Genomic DNA, 21847 nt, shown 5'->3' with positions numbered 1-21847 from the left:
ACCTCCTTGTCTATTCTTTGTTTGTCTGACTCTCTTACAAATTAAACGCCGCCCTCGAATACACGCCGCCCTCGAATAAACGCTGCAACAAAAATTAACATTGTGTAATAAACGCTACAGCGTTTAATCAAAGAAATACGGTAGTTTTCACTTTTACAAGAACACTGTGGGAAAATTAATGTATACATGAGCACATTTTTATATTAGATCTTCAAATTTTGGATCAGTGTAAATCTGACATTTAGTTTCTGATGGCATAATTCTAGTCAGAATATGAGTCTGATACCGCTCCGTTGGGCTGTGAGTATGGGGTGTGTTTCAACCGAACCCGGAAAAAAATGCCTCATCACTCAATTTGATAGACCTACAACCAATCAGATCAACGTAGTATGTTGTTTGTTGAAAACGAATTCAACCCAAGCGCTCTTTGGTGATGTGGTTGATTACGTTACTGTTGATCATCTGTCCACCATCGTATAAAGCCTGCCCTGACAATTTGATTGGTCCGAACAGCTCTTGTTCGGACATAGTTTTTCCCCAACCGAGCGACCCCAGACCTAGCCTGGTCCTAACCAGACCCTCCTACATTTCTTTTGTACTGAGGGTCTGGGATTGCTCCATTGACAAGCGTTAACTTCCTTGAAGGCGGGTACTCTGTTGAAGTTTAAAACTATTGGATCTGCCCAGAGCCACTCTGATCTGCCATAACCAATCGCTAGTGTTCGCCTTAGCCAACTCCTTCACCTCGGAGCTAGCTGCAGTAGCTGGAAAATCAAACTTTTCCCGAACCCCGTGGGGAGGAGGGCCACAACATCATGACCACCAACAAAACTCAGCAAGGATTGTTCTTGCTCCGGCTTTAACTTATGGATATTCGGCAGCGTTGCCACAACCGCAGAATAGCTTCGCTCGCATCTTTCTCCGCCGCCATTAATGAACTACAACTCAAACTAGTGCACGACATCAACGTCATTGTTCTCATCCACTCCCTCTGTTCGCTGATTGGACCTACAAAAAAATGTGTTTCTGAAAACCGACTGATGCACTGAAATCCCAGACCTAGTACAGAAGCAAAATCCAAATTGAGCGGAAGTACGTAGGAGGGCAGAGCCAGGCTACCCCAGACCAAACTTCCCGAACAAATTTTTTTGTGGGCGGGCTAAGTTTGGCTGGCACCCAGGCTAGGACACTAGTGTTTTGAACTGTTAATCAATTCAAGAAATGTTCTTCTCGCTTTCAAACTTTACTAGACAGGAATAGTATGAAACTGCTTAGAAATAGTCAGGTTTAATATTCACACATGGTGGATAGCAGTTTGTTGATAGAGCATCTGTATCCAATCTTCTGTCCAAAGATTTCAGTTTGTTTCTTCAACCCTCCTATCCACTCATCCTAACCAGATAAACAGTGCAAGTGAAACATGTGGTTAAATGAGGTATTACATTGAGGATATATTAGCATAAAACAGTGCATTTATTGACTAGTTATTGGTTGTGATAATTATATAGAGATATCATATTGAAAAACTAATCTGAATGAAATGTTTTTCCTTTAAAAAGTTTAGCATTGGGCATTGGTAGGTCCTTAAACAGAACAAAAAGTTTGGAACAGAATTGATTAGGCACCGTATGATCCATATGTCGAGCTAGCAGCTCTGTTCCAGACTTGCTTACTTCTCAGAACACAGCTGACAACTCCTGCTAACAACGCAAGAGTTTCACAAGTCTACACAATGTCTGTAGACATTTCTGTCCTGTCATCCCAGAATCTATCCACAGCCACTTCAGAGGAAGTGAATTTCTCACTGGGATAGGATATGGGTGTTGTTCAACTTTAATAAAGCGATCACTTAAACTTTCCAGTGTACTCTAATGCGCTGGTAAAGTGAGCATGTCAAGAGGCTTCAGTCATCAAGTTAGTAAAAATGCTATTGCTCATTAGATGTCACATCACAACAGAATGAAGCAAATTTAGGGATGAGAAAGGTTACCATTGTTCCCACTGCTCCTGTTGCACCTTTCCTATTTAAGAAATGTCCTATTTAAGTTATTGGTTACTGAATTTGTTTTTACTGTAAATTTCAAATGAACTAAATTAGGTGCATCAAGCACGAAATTTCAAGCTCCAAATGTTTATGGAAAAAATATGAATATAGTGATTTGCCATTTCTTGCTAAACAATGGAGAACTTGAATGTGAATATTTAAATGAAATATGTGCAACATGCCAAATGTACCTTGTTTGATTTCAAAAGTTGATGACAAAGTGACAATGAGATGTGAGAATAATGATCAATGTTTTCACTTCACAACAAGCTAGATCACTGTGTGACTGTTACACAGCATAATTTAGTTACACACTGAAGGTCATCAATGTATATTCAGCACCATCAATCGCCCATTTCTGAGTAGTTGATGCTGATGTTCAGTGTACAGTAGTTCACCTGCTACAGCAGGTAGGCAGGGTTTACATGCCTGGTATACCGAAGCCTTATCTGTGTGATCTATAAACATGGCTGCGGCCAGTCTTCACCCTGAGCGTACGTCCTTAGCTGAACCACAACGTCTTTCTGTCAGGCAGCAAGTCTTGTTCTTGTGTAATGAATTGGATTAAAGCCAAACCAAAGATTTAGCTCCGCTTTTCCTTGACTGGGAGCCATGTTGGATTGACTGTGACCTCAGCTTTTCAGAACTTATGATGAGAACACCATTGGTACAGAACAGGTCAACCAGCACGTGTAAAATTGTGATGTGTTGAAGAAAGACTTGGATGCGGCAGAAATCTCCATCCAGCATTGTTCTTCAGTGTTCTCTAGTTCTACCAGTCTGTCTAGGTATGGCACAGGGAACCTCATAATGTCCTTCTCCAGTGTTCTTTGAACCATCCACTGGCATTCACGTCCAGTTTGAGGATATTCATGATCCACTCATTTCTCTGAGCTCCCTCCATGAACTCTGACAGAGAGATCTGACCTGATGAAAGAGGAGCAATCTCAACATCTACATCAACATCTACATCAACATATATATCTACATCAACATCTACATGAACTGGAGTTGAATATAACTAAAGAGAGAAAAAGAATAGTTTGAGAGCCCTGTCACCCTTTTCCAGTCTCTAGCTAACATCCCATCATCCTAAACTAGACAGGGGTGGAGTTTAAGACCATGCTGCTCCATAGAAAGACCATGATCTGTTCCTGTATTTAGCCCTCCTTTAAACCGTGGAACAAATTACCTTTGCACCAAGCAGACCTCAATTTAATGTCTAAGCTTGAATAGTTCTTGTTTTCTAATATAATAGACTGCTTAGACCTAGGGCAGAATGTTTCACCTGTGTTTACCTACAATAAGCTGTCATACTTTTAAATGCCAATACATATGTTTATTTAAATATAGGGCCTACTGTATGCTGTTTGTGTCATAAGAATGTGGTCAGGAGGCTTTTCCTTATGTACTCAGTTATATACTCTGTAAACTATCGCCCAAATATCACTCATCAACACAACTTTGTTTTTTTGGTTGGATAGTCCATCTGTGGACAGTCTGTAGATTCTATATAGGCCTAGATGTTCTACAAACTAACCCTAACACTGTCCAGATAGTGTTACCTGGATTTGTATGTGTAGTAATAGCCTCAGTAATAAGTAATGTCATTATGAATAAGTAATATACTGATGAATGTAAGTAAACCACCAGAACATTTACCATCTTGGTTTTCATCCACAAGTTCAAAGAGTTTGTCGCAAACTTCGTTTGGTGTCATACCAGTGTTGTTCTGGTTTATTTTATAAATGATCTGGAAAGACATAAAGTAAAACACATTATCACAGTAGACTAACACTCCCAATGACATTTACAACTTTTTTTGCTCTGTACCTTGACGATGTGCTTGACCTCTTGTCGGTCCAGTTTGCCATTGCCATCCCTGTCATAGACTTTAAAAGACCACTTTAATCTATCCTCGAGTTTCCCCCGTAGCACAAGGTGAACTGCTGCCACAAACTCCATAAAATCGATCACATTATCCTGAAAACAAAGAGGTATTGTATTATCAAGCAGTAGCCTGCCCATGTAGGTACTCAATTGATTTTGCGATGTTTTAGGATATGCTGATAGATATGCCACAACTGAAATCAGATTAAAAATACGCTTTTTCGCGTAGGCCTACCCTGTTTGTATCAAAAGACCGGAATATCAATTCCATGTATAAACTCTCCTCCACTGACGAACTTGGAACTCCAAAAAGACTCCTGAATTCATGCAGGTGTAGAGCTCCACTCGGGCATTTATTCATGAAAGCTGTATAAAGACCCTGTATCTCTGCCAGTTCAACCTCTTCATCCGCCGTGCTTTGATTTTGTCCCATGGTAGCATCCGAATTATTTCAGAGCTAGAAATTACTGCAATTTTTTACGATAAGAATCGGGGCAGTATCCAGTTTGCATTGGCACCGTATTGCAGCACCATCTCACCTTTCACACAATACTGAACTAACCTAATCCGCTTGAGTTAAACTCCAGGTGAATTAGCTAATTTGTCAAGGACCGAGACGTTATTTATAGACATCTTCAATTTAAAACTCGTCCTTAAAAAACCTCGCGCTCACAGAATCCAAGAAAACCTTTGGGCACCTTTGAAGACAACATTAGGCTAAACGAAAAATTATACTTAGCCTAATTAATATTTTAATTCGGATTAATTGGATTTGGTTACATATAGGCTACATAGGATTAGTTATATGGTTATAGAATATCACAGTTTTTATTCTAAATATGATCATATGTACTTATATGATAGCCTTTATTTTTCATTAACATAGGCTAATTAAACACGTTAAAAGTCAAGAGAGAAATAAAGAAAGTAAAAGAGAGATGGAGAGACTTCGAGAGAGATAGAGAAAGAAAGAGAAAGTGAGACAGATATCCATATCCTTGTGAGTTGAGGACTATTAATGTCCTAGTTCATTATCCTGTTAAATAATTGGCATCTTTCAGCTACTCTTGCTGCCAACACTGCGATGTCATACTGTGCCCAGGCCGAGGCAGAGGGGGGTTAAAGCGCAGGAGTTTAAAGGTGACTTTGTTGTTCGTTTCTTTAAAGCGTTAATTTTTCTAGATCAAAGCATAGCTGATCAGTTCGGAAACATACGTTTCTAAGGTTATTAAGGTTATTGTCTCACTAGGGGAAACATTTACTGCATCAGGGTAACAGAAAATAAAACAACAGTAACGACAGAATAAACACAAAAAACGCAGTTTTCTCGTTTCTACCAGACAGGCTTTAAAACTCTCCATAAAAGCGCATCCCCAGTAATAAGCACGTAGCTACACACTGAGATAAAACCGAAACGTTTAAGTAACATTCACCTGATTAAATAGATCATGTTAAATAGCTGATGTCTAAAAATCTCCATAGTTGGATAGATCAGATTGACTTTGATGACTCGGAATGGGGCTACCCCCTTGTGGCCAAGATTGATAACTGCAAACAATGGTGGTTTCAACAAACAAAACATCCTAAACGTCATTTCCGCTTACATTTTGACAGCAAAACACTGCAAAATACGTCCAATACAAGACATATTCAGTGTTATGTGGTATTTTTACCAGCTGCTGCTTACACATTCAAAGTTTTGTAGAATCGTGGACGTGTGGAACGTATTTTTGAATTTAGGAATAGAGAACGCAGCAATTTTAGGGCTTAGACGATGAAGGTGAGTTGGGGGGTCGGTAATGGATCGTGTTTTGTGTTTTTCGCTGTCTGACGCGTTAGCTAGCTAGTTAGTACTAGTCTGCTGTCACTGACTTGGAAAGTATCGGCCTCTATTTTGTGGAATCTTAATTCAAAATACGTTTTTAGACTGTGAATGCACTGGTGTCATCATCATCACAACATTTGCTCCGAGTTACTCATCATTTATCAATTTACGACGAGCTAACTCTGATCTTTCCTTCCACGAATAACTAACTACTAGTAACCTCTGCTCACAGCCACAACAAATAATTACAGATCATGATGCTGCCTAGTTTAAATTGTTTACATATCTGAGGAAACCTGACACGTTGTCACTTAGGTATCGTTCCTGCTGTCTTTTGTAGGGTGTCAGTGTGGTGATATGATTATTATTTTTGCCTTGCGTCAACAACTGCAGATTATAAAAATCTTCTCTAACACAGCAAACTGCAGATCAATTGACCATAACAAACATTTGTTCCAACTGTGTCTTCAAACTTTGATCCCCATATCATTTGACCATACTCACATTATAACAGCATTGTGTCACAGTAGGTAATTAGGCCATGATGTGTTGCCACTGTAAAACAACCCAACTATTAGAATCTAATGCAAACTGAGAAAATAGCATTACATTCTCTCTTTTTTGCAGGTTCCCAACACAGAGAACGAGGTGGTTGAAGAAGCTAGCTCCTCCCAGGTGGACTCCAACCAGGAGGAGATTCCACCATACCTCCGTGAGGAGCCCCCAGAGGGTGAGAACAGCTGCAGTCAAACCCTGTGAGAGGTGGAGGGGAGAAAGGCACTAGTAGCATGGGAAACATTCAAGTACAATTTTTGTACCTGTTGGGTCTCACCCCCCTCCTAAATGTAAACACTGACCCATCAATACTTTGTACCTCTGTCCATCCTCCATCCATGACCCTCTGTCCAGAGACAACTGAGCTCGTATTCTCTTCCCTCTCAATCTTTTTCATTGGTTTTGATAGCTGCATGCAGTATTGCTTGATAGAATACACAAGCCTGAATTTTTGTGTTATTGACACAAAATGAGTCACCAGTGCAAGTCATACAGTGTATGCCAATGCTTTTGTCAAATGACACACACGACAGTCTGTGTTACGTGAGTAAAAGCCTGGGCCCAGACAGCATGGAGAGATAGAAGTGTCTGAAGGTGCAGTGTGGTCTTGTAGCCTACAGAGGGACATGTAACACCAGTGTTTTCTTGTTAGTTCATGTTTATGAAACAGGCTCTCAGATAGTGCTGTGGCAGAGGGCAGTGTAGCCTGTATCAGGACAGTGATTGGTTGGAACCAACTACCTTAACGAGCTAAACATGTAACTAACCTGATTTAGCTTGTCAGCCAGTTCATTATTAGAATCAGGTGTATTGAATTGTAGTTGGAGCAAAGGCTTACTGGATGGTTCTGTAGCTCTCCAGGAGCAGGCTTGGAGGCCACTGACCCAGGCGTAGTAGTATTTATAAATACAAGTTTGGTCATAAAACACTGTCAGGAATACAGCAATACTGTATAGAATCAGCCATAATTTGTTGGTACTCTGGGTTTGGGTCGTGCATTTAACATACGTTTTATTTAGACGATCACACACCTGTCTCTGTTATTCGTAGTAGTCACGAACAACTAGTCTCTAGAATTTTCCTCTCAACTCCTTTGGCCTGCATGAGCTGACCTTGTCCTGGTTATACGCTAGGCAAGCATGGAATCATTCGTTTAGATATGTCATTGCTGCTATTTATATTTATATTGTGTGTTAACTCTCTCTTCAAGTATTTTGTAACTGAACACAGAGTTACCTGAAAGCTTGAATTTCCATCATGGTTAATAAAAAGAACTGAATTGTTGGGTCCATTTGTCAAAGTGGCCTTGCACTAATGCAGGTAGCAGCAGCCAACCACCTCAAGATTGCAACTACTAGGCTGCAGAAAGGGAGCAGTAAAATAGGCTTTGGAGACAGTGAGGAGACATAAAAGAGAATATGAATATAAACGCCTTCCTCTTGACAGGACTTTTTTTTAAAGGCCTACCTCTCTTTTACTACTCTCTTTTACTACAAAGAAACTAGGTGATGCTCTTTCGGCATAAACAAATGCTATTTTTGGTCAAGGACTAGGAAATTACGGTAATTCATTTCACCAGTACAGTCGTGTGCCCGTCTGCAACCCTAAGTTGTTAGTGTTTTGTGGTGTTTAAAAACATGCTTTTATGTAGATTCTAGATTGTTTACCTCCCCTTGTAATTAACCAGACTGTAATTAACCACATTGTCCATCTCCATTGCATAAACCCATACACAAGCCAACCTCTTGACCTAGCTTGGACTTTATGTAATAAGATGTTGCTGTTTACTAGGCCTCATGACTGTGTAATATAGCAGTCAGACCACATCTTTACCTGTCAGAGAAGCTCAGGGCCAGATCATTCAGCTGAAACTGTTAAAGATCCTGTAAAGTAAATTCCATGTTTTGCTTCTAAGTACATTATATACATGTGAAATGAGTTCCTGAAAGCATGTGCAAAGCGCTAAAACTTTGTCGCACTGAAATGTGGAGTTAGACCGAAGAACAGTTTCTCTTCCGTTTCAGATCAGGTTTTAATGGGCGGAGCCAAAAAATGCCCTATCTACGTCATTTCGCCCCATCTACGTCAGATCACTGAATGTCTCCTCCTGCTGTACTGTTATTGTAGCTTACATCAGCTAGCTAGCTAGCTTCAGGATGTCTCCCACCACCCGCAACTGCATCTTCCCTGGATGCAAGAACTCCAGATGCGCTGCAACGCCATTTAAGTTCCCTGTTGATAATGAAAGGAAAAATAGGTGGATAGATTTTGTGAAGAGCCACGCTCATGGAAAGCTTCGGATAAACTCCAACAGCCGCCTCTGCGCCAGTGACCATTTCACGGCGGACAGTTTTAACATGGACCAGAGACAGACGGGGTTCACCAACGCACGGTTTCTCTTGCAGCGCGGAGCCGTACCGAGCATCGCCCCCCCGGCCGTTCATCCTCCGGTCGCACCTGGACCATCCACCGCCGCCTGCAGTTCATCACTCAGTTCTGTGTGCTTGTTATAATTATACTAGATAACTTTTCCAGAGGTATCTCTGCTATAATTAGTGCAAACCGCTAACTTGATATTAGCCTACTCGGTGTAGAATGATGGTATTTTGGTGAAATGGTAGCTAATGTGCTAAAAGTAGTTGGAGAGCTCACTGTCTGCTGTCTCTGCTGTAAATGTTTACTCTTGTGTTACAGCTCAGGGGAATATTTCATTTATATGCATCTGTATGTTTCACTCATTGAACAAATACATTCTAATTCTATACTGTTTTGTTCGGCTTGACATAGCGTCCATTAGGTTCGTAGGTAGCTTACTTGAGAAGGCAGCGCCTTCCAGAGGGGGCCGAGCTTCAGCTCCATCAGGCGACACGCCCCCCCAGTCTCGAACAGAGAAGACTGCTGATTTTCTTACGATTTCAAAGCCTAATTTAACATACTTGTCTGTGTTTTTTTTTCATTCCAATTTGGATGGGTAGTTAATAACACATTATTCTGTGGTGTGGTGAACTTGAAACTTGTTTTTAATTCCACTTTACAGGATCTTTAAAACAGTTTGAATGCATGTCATCAAATGACCACCAGGGCATCTCTGAACACAGAGTTTCATCATTTCAGCTGAGATCAGCAGAACAGAGGATGGCTCATTTGTCCAAACTTCTTGTAAACGTGTTCCTGAAGGGTGCTGCAAAGAATACCATCTGTTATGAGTTATTAATAGGACAAAATGAAAGTTTTATCGACGTGTTTTTTCTCTCGTCTCCTGTCCTGTGTTGTGTTGCATGCTGGTCTCTCCATCATCGTGACAGATCCAGCACACACCAGTGCTGCTGTTTGATGCCGTGTGAAACTGTGATGGATGGACTGTCAGGCCGCAGGCAGCCCTGTGTGGTGTGTGTTTGTGTGTGTGTGTTGGTGTGGTGTCTTGTCTCTCCTGTGTTTCTGCTTGATGTCCGATGAGGACAGCCCTCCCCTTGCCAGCCCTTTGTTCCAGTCACTTGCATCATGGGAGTATTTCCATCCAGTCCCAGCCCCTGTCATTATCACACACTAGTAAAGCCTAGATGATTTCAGTGATTACAATTATGGACAATCACAGTGTTGTCAGGGTAATGGTTGTCGTGATTAGCCTGGTGACCTTTACTGAATATTATTTCGCTTTCGTTCATTGCATGATTATGATCTAAAGCGAAGTAAAATGAGAATGATGGGCCAAACAGTGGGTGGCCAGGTTCTACTGTAATATAGTATGGTGGGTTGCCAGGTTCCACTGTAGTATAGAATTGTGGGTTGCCAGGTTCCAGTGTAATAGAATGGTGTGTTGCCAATTTCTACTTTATGCTGCCCATCAGACAGGTGTATTTATTGTACTTGAGGGCTGACTGAGACAATGTGATGTAGTCTCATAGCAGGGCTCCAGACTAACTTTTTTTACTAGGAGCACAGTAGCCCCTGACTGAAAAATTTAGGAGGGCAAACAGAACATTTATGGGCCCACCTTCAATCGACCTGCAATGCAATTATTAATGTAACTAGAGAGGGTACCATTTCTGTGGAAATTGTGGGGTGTGCTTGTGTCGGTTGCAGATGGGTCAGTTTTTTTACTGATATTTTTACAACTGATATACAGCGGCGCTAGCCTGGCTCTGCCCTCCTACGTACTTCCGCTCAATTTTGATTTTGCTTCGGTACTAGGTCTGGGATTTCGGTGTATTAGTCGGTTTTCAGAAACACATTTTTTGTAGGTCCAATCAGCGAACAGAGGGAGTGGCTGAGAATGATGACGTTGATGTTGTGCATTAGTTTGAGTTGTAATTCAGTAATGGCGGCGGAGAAAGATGCGAGCGAAGCTATTTGGTCTGTTGTGGCAACGCTGCCGAATATCCATAAGTTAAAGCCGGAGCAAGAACAATCCTTGCTGAGTTTTGTTGGTGGCCATGATGTTGTGACCCTCCTCCCCACGGGATTCGGGAAAAGTTTGATTTTCCAGCTACGGCAGCTAGCTCCGTTACAGTAGTGGTGAAGGAGTTGGCTAAGGCGAACACTAGCGATTGGTTATGGCAGATCAGAGTGGCTCTGAGCAGATCCAATAGTTTTAAACTTCAACAGAGTACTCGCCTTCAAGGAAGTTAATGCTTGTCAATGGAGCAATCCCAGACCCTCTGTACAAATGAAATGTACGAGGGTCTGGTTAGGACCAGGCTACAGCGGCGCACCACACAAGCTTGAGTTTAAATACATTATTTAATGTGACATTACGTACTGTACATGCAAGTCTTAGCTTAAATGACTTAAATGTATGATGTGCTTGTCGATCAGTCCTCCTACGCCACGACACGATCGTTGCTGAGCAACAGCGCAAACACAGGCCATACAGTAGCAACGCTAGTGCTAAATAAGTATTTAGCTGCTCGGCTCCATGACGCCGGGTAAAGGCTGATATATGCTTCTGCGTTTTTCGAAAAACTGACACATGGGAACGCCCTCGTCTCCGTGGAACGCCCTCTACGAGCTCTCCGTCAGCCCTCGGAGAGCCCCGGAGAGCTCGATGTGCACCTCCTGAATTTTCTAACTATCCGTCGTAATTTCGGAGAGCGACGGAGAGCTACGGAGACCCCCTTGGCTGTGATTGGTCAGTATTAAGAACCGCTTGCGTCAGGGGCGGGGTTGCCGTGATAAACAGGACGAACAGAATCCTTTGACCGCCATTGCTGTAAGTTTTCACAATTCATATTTCAGCTAAACAGTACATGTAAATCAGCATCTGAATTAAAATGTGACGAGAAATGGGCAGAGTAGTTGCTGAAAATGTGCGTATTTTATTGATGAAACGGCTAATTTGTAAATTTGCTCCGACTTCTCGATAACCTAGGTAAATAAACAATCCACGATGACTTACAAAAAAACGTTGCGCCACCTACTCTTCTGGCGGTGAATTGTTTTCAGCACCCACAGCCTACGGAGAACCATAAACGAAGTCTATCTGTCCGTATCCGTGCGTATCCGTGCGCCCGCCCATCCGTAAACGGAGACGCAGAAGCATATTTCGGCCTTAAGAAGGGCTTGTGAGACTGCTCACCAAATGAACGAAGGGGAACCCACTTGTCTGGCAGATTAAGACATGTTCGTAGGTACCTAGCGAAAAATAGCCTCAACTTTCCAAGGCTTTTAGCTAGGTTTATAGGTTACTAGCGAAAAGTAGCCTCAACTTTCCTAGACTTTTCGCTATGGTACTAATGCTGAGGGCTCGCTGATATCGCTCTTACTAGAACCTGTGTGTCATTGCTAACGTGTGCTGACGTTGTGCACACCTATTTGTAGGTCACACATGTGCAAGTTAAAATGCTCGCGATGTCTCAAAAACTGGTCGCAAAATGCGACCATTTGGTCGCAGTCTGCCAAGTTTCGTTTACACGTTTGATATTTACGGTGCTATGGAACAAAACCTAGTTTTTTCAACCCAGTTAAATCAGGACAAACCCAGAACTAGACCAGCCCCTAAAAGGACCAAAGCAGTGTAGACCGACCGAGTCAGAACTGACCCATTCAGAACAGGACTTTTCTGTCAGGGGACAGGGAGGTACTATATCCTAAATGAATCCCACTATGAAACAAGCAGAAACACGCTGTTGTTTAGCATGGAAATCTGATGAACTACTTTCTTGGTTACAACAAATGGAATCTCCATGCCCTTACCTGCCACAGTACATTACTTACATTTACATTTATGCATTTAGCAGACGCTTTTATCCAAAGCGACTTCCAAGCGAGAGCTTTACAAAATTGCATAGGTCACTGATCATAACAACGAGATAGCCCTAAACATTGCGAGCAGCCAAAACATGAAGCATACATTGTGAAAAACCAAATAAGTGCCAAAGGGAAGAACCATAAGAGCATGCAGTTAAACAAGTTAATATTTCACAGCGAGTACAATAATTTAAATCCGTTACAACTAACCAACAAGAGCAACAAGTCTCTCAATAAGAGTCATTGTGATCCTGGAGGAAACTAACATCAGGTCCAGCCAAGCATTCCTAAGTGCTGTTGTACTCCTGGAACAAGTGCATCTTGAGCCTTTTCTTGAAGGTGAGGAGACAGTCAGTGTCCCTGATGGAGGTGGGGAGTTGATTCCACCATTGGGGGGCCAGACAGGAGAAGAGCTTGTGTTGGGACCGGGCGCTCTTGAGCAGTGGGACCACCAGACGGTTGTCAGCAGAAGACCGTAGGTGGCGGGTGGGGGTGTAAGGCTGGAGGAGAGACTTGATGTAGTCGGGTGCAGTCCCGTTCACCGCTCGGAAGGTCAGTACCTTGAGTCTTGAATCTGATACGGGCCATGATGGGAAGTGTTACGCGCACGCCTAGTAGCATGGTGAGAGGGAGGTTGATATTCATTTCTCGGGAGTAACTTTTAAAGATAACACTTTAGTGGCGCAGCATCTGGGTGGAATGCTCAGACAGGTATCTCCTGATCTTCCGGATGTTGTAGAGGGTGAATCTACACGACTGAGAGACCGCAGCAATGTGGGCAGTGAGGGAGAGCTCGTCATCCATGGTCATCCCGAGTTTCCTGGCAGAGGATGTAGGGGTCACCGTCGCCGATCCCAGGGTGATTGAGAGATCGTGTGAGATGGAGGGTTTGGCTGGGATGATGAGGAGTTATGTTTTGGCGAGGTTCAGCTGGAGGTGGTGCTTGGTCATCCAGGCGGACATGTCTGTGAGGTAGGCCTCGATCCTAGCTGAGATCCCCGGATCAGTCGGGGGGAACGACAGGTACAGCGGCGTGTCATCAGCATAGCAGTAGTAGGAGAAGCCATGGGAGGTGATGATTGGACCAAGCGAGGTGGTGTACAGGGAGAAGAGGAGGGGTCCAAGGACGGAGCCCTGTGGGACCCCAGTGGAGAGCTGGCGGGGGCCTGACACTTTGCCTCCCCAGGAGACCTGGTAGGATCTTCCCGACAGGTAGGATGAGATCCACTGAAGTGCAGTGCCAGTGATGCCCATCTCAGAAAGTCTGGCGAGCAGGATTTGATGGTTAACCGTATCAAATGCTGCAGAAAGGTCCAGCAGACGGGCAGACTGGAGGGCAGTGGTGACTGACAGGAGGGCAGTTTCTGTGGCGTGGCCAGTCTTGAAGCCCGATTGGTTGGGGTCAAGGTGAGAGGAGAAGGTGGAGAAAAGTTTGTGAGGGTTTGAGGCAGAGTTAATTTTGTTCAGGAAGTAGTGGGTTTTAGCATCAGTTATGCGGGCAGAGAAGGATTTGAGGAGGGAGTGATACTTATCAAGGTCCAGACCGTCTTTAGACTTGCACCATCTCCTCTCAGCTGCCCGAAGACAACAACATCCGTGAGCCAGGGGCAGGAGGGAGAAGATCGTGCAGGCCTGGCTGACAGGGGACAGAGAGTGTCCAGTGATGCAGTTAAAGTGGATAACAGGGTGTTGGTGGCATTATCAGTGGGGTGGGACATGGACTCGTCAATGGGAGGGAGGATGTTACAATGGAGGAGAAATGGGAGGGGGATAGGGAGCGGAGGTTGCGGCGGAAATTTACGAGGGTAGGGGAGGTAGGAGGAGTTGGAGGGAGAGAGACAGAGAATTGGATGGAGTGATCAGAGATGTGTAGTGGGGTTACAGAGGTTAAGTCAGTGATACAGTTACATGTCAGGATGAGGTTGAGCTGTTTTCCTGCCTGGTGGGTCGCCGGTGTGTTCAGCAGCGTCAGGTCGAAGGAAGTCAGAAGAGACTCGAAGTTGACGGCCTGCGTTCCTTCGAGGTGGATGTTGAAGTCCCCAAGGACTATCAGTGGTGTTCCATCATCCGGGAGGAAGCTGAGGAGCATGTCCAGCTCCTCCACAAAGTCGACTAGCGGCCCTGGTGGGCGATAGAGGACAACTAAAAATGCTTTGATAGGATCAGTTAGCATCACATAATGGTGTTCAAATGATTTGGCAGTAACAGAGAGTGGGGTGGATGTGTATTTAATATGAGGGGACAGAAGCAAACCTGTCCCACCACCTCACCCGGTTGAGCGGGGTGAGTGAGAGAACGAGTGGTTGACGGAGAGAGCAGCTGGAGTTGCAGTGTTCTCTGGGTGGATCCATGTCAGCGCAAGGGTGTGCAGAGAAGCATTGGATGCAAACGCCGGGATGAAGTCTGCCTTGTTCACAGCAGACCTATAGAAAGAGAGATGGCAGGTGGAGAAGATCTGGATAGGTGGCTGAGATTAGAAGTGGAACGTATACTTTGTGACATATCTACGTCTACGTCTGCGAGTGTTGTAATGAACGGGAATGCTGAAGAAACACATGCTAGCTATGAATATGTTCTAGGTGGAATAGAATACAAATAGGGTGATACTTATCAGAAGAGGTGATCCGCCTCGTAGGCCATCCTCGGTGGACTCCCACAGGTAGACTCCCTGTCTTTGTTTGACCGAGTCTTCGTGCGCCGAGGCTGCCACTGCAGTGCTAGCCGCCTTAAATATGCTAAGGCACAGTTGACGATGGCCCTAATTATGTAAACAAAGCCAGGGTCTCACTCGGCGGCAAGTACCCTGAAACTCGATCTCTAGCTAGCTACCTATTGACCAATTTAGCTGCTATACCCTTAACCTCTGTCCCTGAGACAAAGTTTTAGCTAAACATGAATGAAACAAACTCTGGTTACTTACAGTCAACTTCATACAAACACTAATACACTTACACACAAATGCATACGTACACATACCTCTATGCACACACACCTCTGTGTTCACTCACACACATGCAAACCCTTTATGTTCACATGAACGCACCCTCCACTTAAGTCTACACACACACACACACACACACACACACACACACACACACACACACACACACACACACACACACACACACACACACACACACACACACACACACACACACACACACACACACACACACACACACAGTGCGGGCACACTGTCAATAAGACAATCCCATACACACATAAATACACACACCACTCAAAGCAAAGAGAGAATTAGATTTACCTCCATGGACTGTGTGATATTGTCAGACCCTGTGATTCTATGACAGAACATGCCTGGATGCCATCTGGAACTGTCTTCCCATCTCTGTCCCTCTGTCCCTCTCTCTCACCCTGTCTCCCTCTCACCCTGTCTCCCTCTGTATCTTCCGGTAGGTCTCACTTTCCATTAGTTTCAGCTCAGTGCGTCCTAAACTCACTGGAGATGTTTATCCAGCCATGAAATGCAGCGTCATGCTGTGAGTTTATACTGTGTCTGGTACAGGGGACCAGCCAGTCAGACCAGCCATTCAGACTAGCCAGATACACCAGCCTGATAGACTAGCAATATACACCAGCTTGTCGGACCAGCCTGCCACTTCCCAGAATGTTTTACCAAAGAGAAAAGAGGGATTAGCACTTGACTACATCAGCCTTGATCTTCTTCTGGTCCTTAGTCCAGGCTATGAGTGAACATAGGGCAGATCCTCAGTGCTCAGAATAGACAGTATGGTGAGGTTTTGTTTGTACACCACTACCAACATGATTATCCTGCATACTCTGTTGTAAGATTGCAGTGTGGAGTATTATTGGTATGTGTCATGGCTGGGGGTGATGGGAAGAGGAAATGGGGGAGTGCAGCCATGATGTGGCTGGTTATTATGTAGTGAAAGAGAGGAATGAGAGGTGAAGAAGGGAAGATGTTGGAAGTGTTGCTGACTATGTTAGCATCAGATGCTGACAGGATGCACAGACAGGCTTTAGTGAAGACATCCAAGGGAATGGAGTTTTAAAATGTCCATGTTAAATCCCCCTCAGGGACCCCTGTCAGCACACAGGACTAAGATGCCAGGAGGCATTTTAAACAAACAAGAAAAACAACGTTTGCTGTCTATTGAAGAAAGAGAGAAAGTGAAAGAGAGAAGATACGAACGTCTTCCTCTGATTTGTCAAATGCCAAGCATTTAGACTTAAGATAAAGAGGAACGGCAAGCTGCTCCTGTAGTGGTTATTTTTCACATCCAATTATTTTCTCCTGCGGTGTGATTTCCTGTTATCATCTGGCCTGTATTCTATCAGAGAGGATAAACAATGCTGGAGAGATGACAGTATCACACAGACCTCTCTCTCTCTCTCTCTCTCTCTCTCTCTCTCTCTCTCTCGCCCCCCCTTTCTCTGCCTCTGTCTCTCTTTGTCTCTTGCTCTCTATCTCTCTCTGTCTTACTTTTTTCTTGTGCTGTCTCTCTTAAGAACAATGAAAATCAGCAGGGATTCAGCTTGCCATCTGCACTGATATTTACACATTTTGACACAACTTTTCCAGCTCTTCCCACCTCTCTCTATTCTTCAACACAAACATTGAACTTACACTTAACACCAACAGTCCCACCCATATCATGCTGTACCTATTGACAGAAGGTTACACAGCAAAGAAGAAGCCTGAATATTGAAGCAGTGAGATGATATTCATGACCTAGTCCCTCAAACCATGGCAGCGTGTTGAATGGGCCTGTCTGGTCTAGGGGGGCTGTTTCCCGGATCCTCCAGAGAGCCTTTGTGTGCCCCAGGTGAGGACAAATTAAAGACATAAATCAAAGCTAGCTGGGGACAGTGCGAGCAGGGAGCTTAAAGGGGCGATACGGTTTGTGAAAGACAGCGTGAGGGATTAGCTGGGGCTAAGCCTAAAATGTGCACAAGTACGAGCACAGACAGGCATGCTGACACACATGCACATACAGACACATGCACTAGGCACACACGCATGCACACACATGCACACTTACATGCAGTCACACAGATATACAAACACTTGCATGTAGAAACGCACAGACACACACTCACAGACTCACACACACACACATAGAACAGACACACGTAAGCGTACGAACATTATCACCAACTTGTTAAAAACTCGCTCCAGGGTTCTATTCAGTCCGACTGGGAATCCTCAGTGTTTCTCAGCCATATGGCGGCGTCACAAGGACACAGTTGAGAGGAATGTCTTGGCTCTGAGCTCTGCTCGCGACTCAGAGCCAGCTCGGGGGACACAAGGCCAACACAACAAAACATGACTGTCTCTGTTGAATTATTGAAAATCAGTTTTCACCCCTTCCCTTCTCACCTGGCGTCTGATGAGCCCAGGTGTAGCGCCATGCATTATTCATGTACTTACCCTGGAAATAGAAGAGGTCTCTAAAATGGAGATTAGGTTGCATTGAAAGTTGTTTTTTGTTCAAGGTTTTTGACTGTGATCTGTGATGCTTGGTTCAGGTTATGCTGCTACTACTCTCTTGGTTACGACCAAAGGATAGCCTTACTTGCCATAGAACATTACTTTGATCACACAGACAAACATACAGACACACTCATGCATACACACACACACACACACACACACACACACACACACACACACACACAACACACGGACATCTACCTGTCCAAGAGTTATTCATACATCCTGTAATAAACAGTGTCATTGGTTGGTCTCTGCCTCCGGCTTTGAAGGCTGCCTTGGAAACAGCTCCATGCCTTCACATACACACTCACGCACTAGGGGTGGGAATTATTTGGTACCTCACGATTCGATTCAAATCGATTCTTGGGGTCACGATTTGATTAAAAATCAATTCACAATTAAAAATTTCTATATATATATATATGAATAAATAAATTAAAACATAAAAAAACTAACAAAAAAACCCCTGATTTTCTACATTTGTGAATCGATGTGAATCGCTAGAAGACTGAATCGCGATTCAAATGTGAATCGATTTTTTCCCCTATCACGGACCCACGATTGCACACACCCACATCACACAGTCCCACACACATACAGGACACACACACACAGCAGATGTAGTCACCCACAGTAGCACACTTACACACAACATACCCCAGCCACACACAGTAGCACTCACACAGACTACAAACTCGTTTTTCTACTTTAACTTTTGATGGAGACAGATGGCCTTCTGTCAGTGAAGCACAAACTCACGTTTATTTTCCTGCTGACTGTCAGGGACAGGCACTGGTGCACTGTAGACCATAGCTAATTATACATTTCCCTGAGCACTGGACAGGTTTTTTGTCGTGAATGTAGTTTGGGCAAGAAAGAGAATCCATAGATAGATAGATACAGCATCAGAGCTACGTTACCAGTCTATGACTGTCTTCAGTATCTGCCTAGGGTTAGGTCACCCTTTCCTCCCCCTCCCCCTAAACCGCCCCAATCATCGGACTAAATGTTCATCTTTTATGGAGAGACTGACACAGAACTGTCTGACTCAATCCCATGACCTGCTTACAGGAGGAGAAAGCAAATGTAGTTATTCCTCATAACATTAATGGGCTTTAAAAACAACAGCTGCAGTGACATGGGCTTCATGTCCCTCTGGATTAGCAAACTAGGCCATCCTCCCAATGACATACTCTCTACTTCCTATCTGGATGATAGACCACGTTATTTCCCCTCTGGATGATAGACCACATTCTCTATTTCCTGTCAGTGGATGATAAACCACCATCTCTATTTCCTGTCTGTGGGTGATAGACCATCTTCTCTCTTTCCTGTCTGGATGATAGACTAGGTTCTCTATTTCCTGTCTGGGTGATAGAGCTTGTTCTCTACTTCCTGTCTAGATGATAACACATGTTCTCTACTTCCTGTCTGGATGATAGAACATGTTCTCTACTTCCTGTCAATGGATGATAGACATGATAGAGCATGTTCTGCACTTCCTGTCTGGACATTCTCTCCTGTCTGTGGAAGGCCTATCTGTGGAGCACCATGATAGAATCAGAGCCTTAAAAAACAGTCCATTCATGGTGCTGTCCCATAGTCCTGTCAGTGAAAAGCTATGTTGATGCCTCCATGCTAGCTTTCAGCCTGACTAGACTACAGGTTCCAAAGGAAGCCTCTCTGCGCTTTTTATGTGAACAAACATTTATTCATGACGTCCTCTCTTGTCAACCTCTTGTCCCTATGGCTCTGGGTCCTTTGTGTTGGTGTACACCGCTCTGCTGCTGATAATAGCCTTCAACCCAGGGGCAGAGCAATAGTCTTAACTGTTTTTTCACTGTCTGGCTACCTAGCTGGTTGTTTGTTTTGTTTGCTGCCTTTTTGTCAGCTTGCTGTTTGGGTAACTGGCTGACTGACTGTGACTGACTGTCTATCTAGCTGTTTGCCTGGCTGGCTGTTTCTGTGTTTGGCTGACTGTTTCTCTGGCTGGTAGTTTCTGACTCTGGCTGACTGTTTGTCTTGCTAAATGTGTGGCTGACTGGTTGGGAGATTTGCAACTTGCCTGGACTCCACATTTGATAAAATAGTATTTTACTACTGTGTTTATGTGACGGAGCTGTTGCTCCTTATCATCCAAGGGAATAGCAGCAGATTTCCCCTGTCTCGCTTGCTCAGTCTATGATCAATGGTGAAGCTTTCCATCCCAGCAGGATAGCTCCTGCTAGACAGGGAGCAGGTACACTACAGCTCTATATTCAAAGACTTAGGTGTCCTCTTCTCTCTGCTCCTCCTCTCCCCTTTCCTCTATCTTTACCTCTTCTCTCGTTTCCTCTCTTCCTCTGCTCCTCCTCTCTCCTTTCCTCTATCTGTGCCTCCCTTTTCCTTTCTCTAGTTATACCTCCTGTCTCCTCTCCTTTTTCTGTGCCTCTTTTCTTCTCTCCTCTCTCCCTCTGCGCCTCCTCCACTCAGACTGATTACTGATCCTCAGGAGGAGTCTGCTGGGAGCTTGGGGGCTGTAATGTAGCATGGAGGAGGAGGAGAGCAAGAGTTAGCTGTTGTTTGTTTGGGAAGAATTCATCGTTTGGTGTCTGCTTTGCGCAGAATAATTTGCTTGGAGTTGTGGGAAAGGTGTGTGTGTGTGTGTGTGTGCTGGGTGGTGGAACCGGAGGGGCTAACAACTTGTTAGCGTGACTTTCTCCTTTCCAGGGTTGGGTCCCCAGACAGAGCCAGGTCTATCTCAACCTTTACGTCCGAGCTTTCACATGGCGCTGAGCTGTGGGGCTGTCCCAGGACACACTGACATTCTGTTCCTGACTGTGGAATCAATCCAGAGTGGTATTTCCTTTAGATGGAGTGACGGCAAGTTGCCTGTTTTCTACAGCCGTGCTTAGGGGATGATAACCAGGAAGAGAGGGGGATGATAACCAGGGGAATGGGTGTGAAAACCAGGGGGATGGGCGATAAGACTAGAGAGAGGGGGGTTAACCTGGGAGTAGGTGATAACCAGGAGGCGATTACCAGGGGATAGCCAGGGTGTGATAACTGGGGGGGGGGGGGGGGGTATTGAGCCTTACCAATCACCTTTAACTCCAAGGTATTGGTGATGATCATAATGATGATGGTGACAATGATGGTTATTATGACAATAATGATGGTAATGAAAATGCTAATGGCAATGATTACAATAATGGGGATAATGATGGTGACAGCGATGAAGGTGATAAGTACGATGATGATGATATAATTCTACGGAACTTGGAACATGCTGCTGTAGCTCTGCTCTGTGACAGGTATTGTCTAGCCCTTGTATAGCCCCGGCTTGAGAGATGTTGAAACACATCTCTTATAGTAGAGCAGGGTATTCAGGGCTCTAGTCGTCAGGGCCCAGTCGTCAGGGCTCCAATTTTCTGTGTGTCAGTCTTCTAGGCTCAAGTCTTCAGTGCTCCAGTCTTTAAGGTTCCAGTCTTCAGGGCCATAGTCTCTAGTCTTCAGGTGTCTACCTGTTAAAAGTCAGCCTGTCTAGCCCCATCAGCACTGCTCTCTGACCACAAGCTGCTGCCTGCTTATATTACAACTGACTTAGGGACCTGTGTGTCTACGTGTGTGCCTGCTTGTGTGCGTGTCTGTGTGTGCTTGTGTGTATGCATGCGTGCATGTGTCTGTTGGGGCGATCTGTCTATCTGTAGAGTGGAAAGTTTCCGTCAATCAGGGCTGGACTGGCCATCTGGCATACTGGGCATTTGCCCGGTGGGCCGATGCATTTTTGGGCCGAATCGCCAATAAAATGTAGGCTATAGGCTTCTTT

General features: G+C 44.3%; 2 protein-coding genes across 2 annotated transcripts in view; one reads left to right on the top strand and one right to left on the bottom strand.

Annotated features, from left to right (window-relative positions):
• Positions 1-2836: 2836 nt before the first annotated feature.
• On the bottom strand, positions 2837-4367 carry guca1g (guanylate cyclase activator 1g). The gene is given in 4 exon segments (XM_062460643.1): positions 2837-2971; positions 3707-3776; positions 3830-4027; positions 4170-4367. Coding segments are annotated over 4 exon segments (588 nt in total). The 3' UTR covers positions 2837-2849.
• Positions 4368-5534: 1167 nt separating this feature from the next.
• Positions 5535-21847, top strand: part of zgc:101566 (Transmembrane protein 263-B-like) — a 55203-nt gene continuing 38890 nt past the window's right edge. Inside the window, exons 1-2 of the mRNA XM_062461528.1 lie at positions 5535-5714; positions 6387-6489. Of these exons, the coding sequence (XP_062317512.1) occupies positions 5709-5714; positions 6387-6489 (109 nt within the window). The 5' untranslated portion in view covers positions 5535-5708. The remainder of the gene's footprint in view (positions 5715-6386; positions 6490-21847) is intronic.

The sequence above is a fragment of the Osmerus eperlanus genome, chromosome 5 (genome assembly GCF_963692335.1).
Source record: "Osmerus eperlanus chromosome 5, fOsmEpe2.1, whole genome shotgun sequence".
NCBI lineage: Eukaryota > Metazoa > Chordata > Actinopteri > Osmeriformes > Osmeridae > Osmerus > Osmerus eperlanus.
The sequence above is the reverse complement of the archived record's forward strand: the minus strand, read 5'-3'. Positions and strand labels throughout refer to the sequence as shown.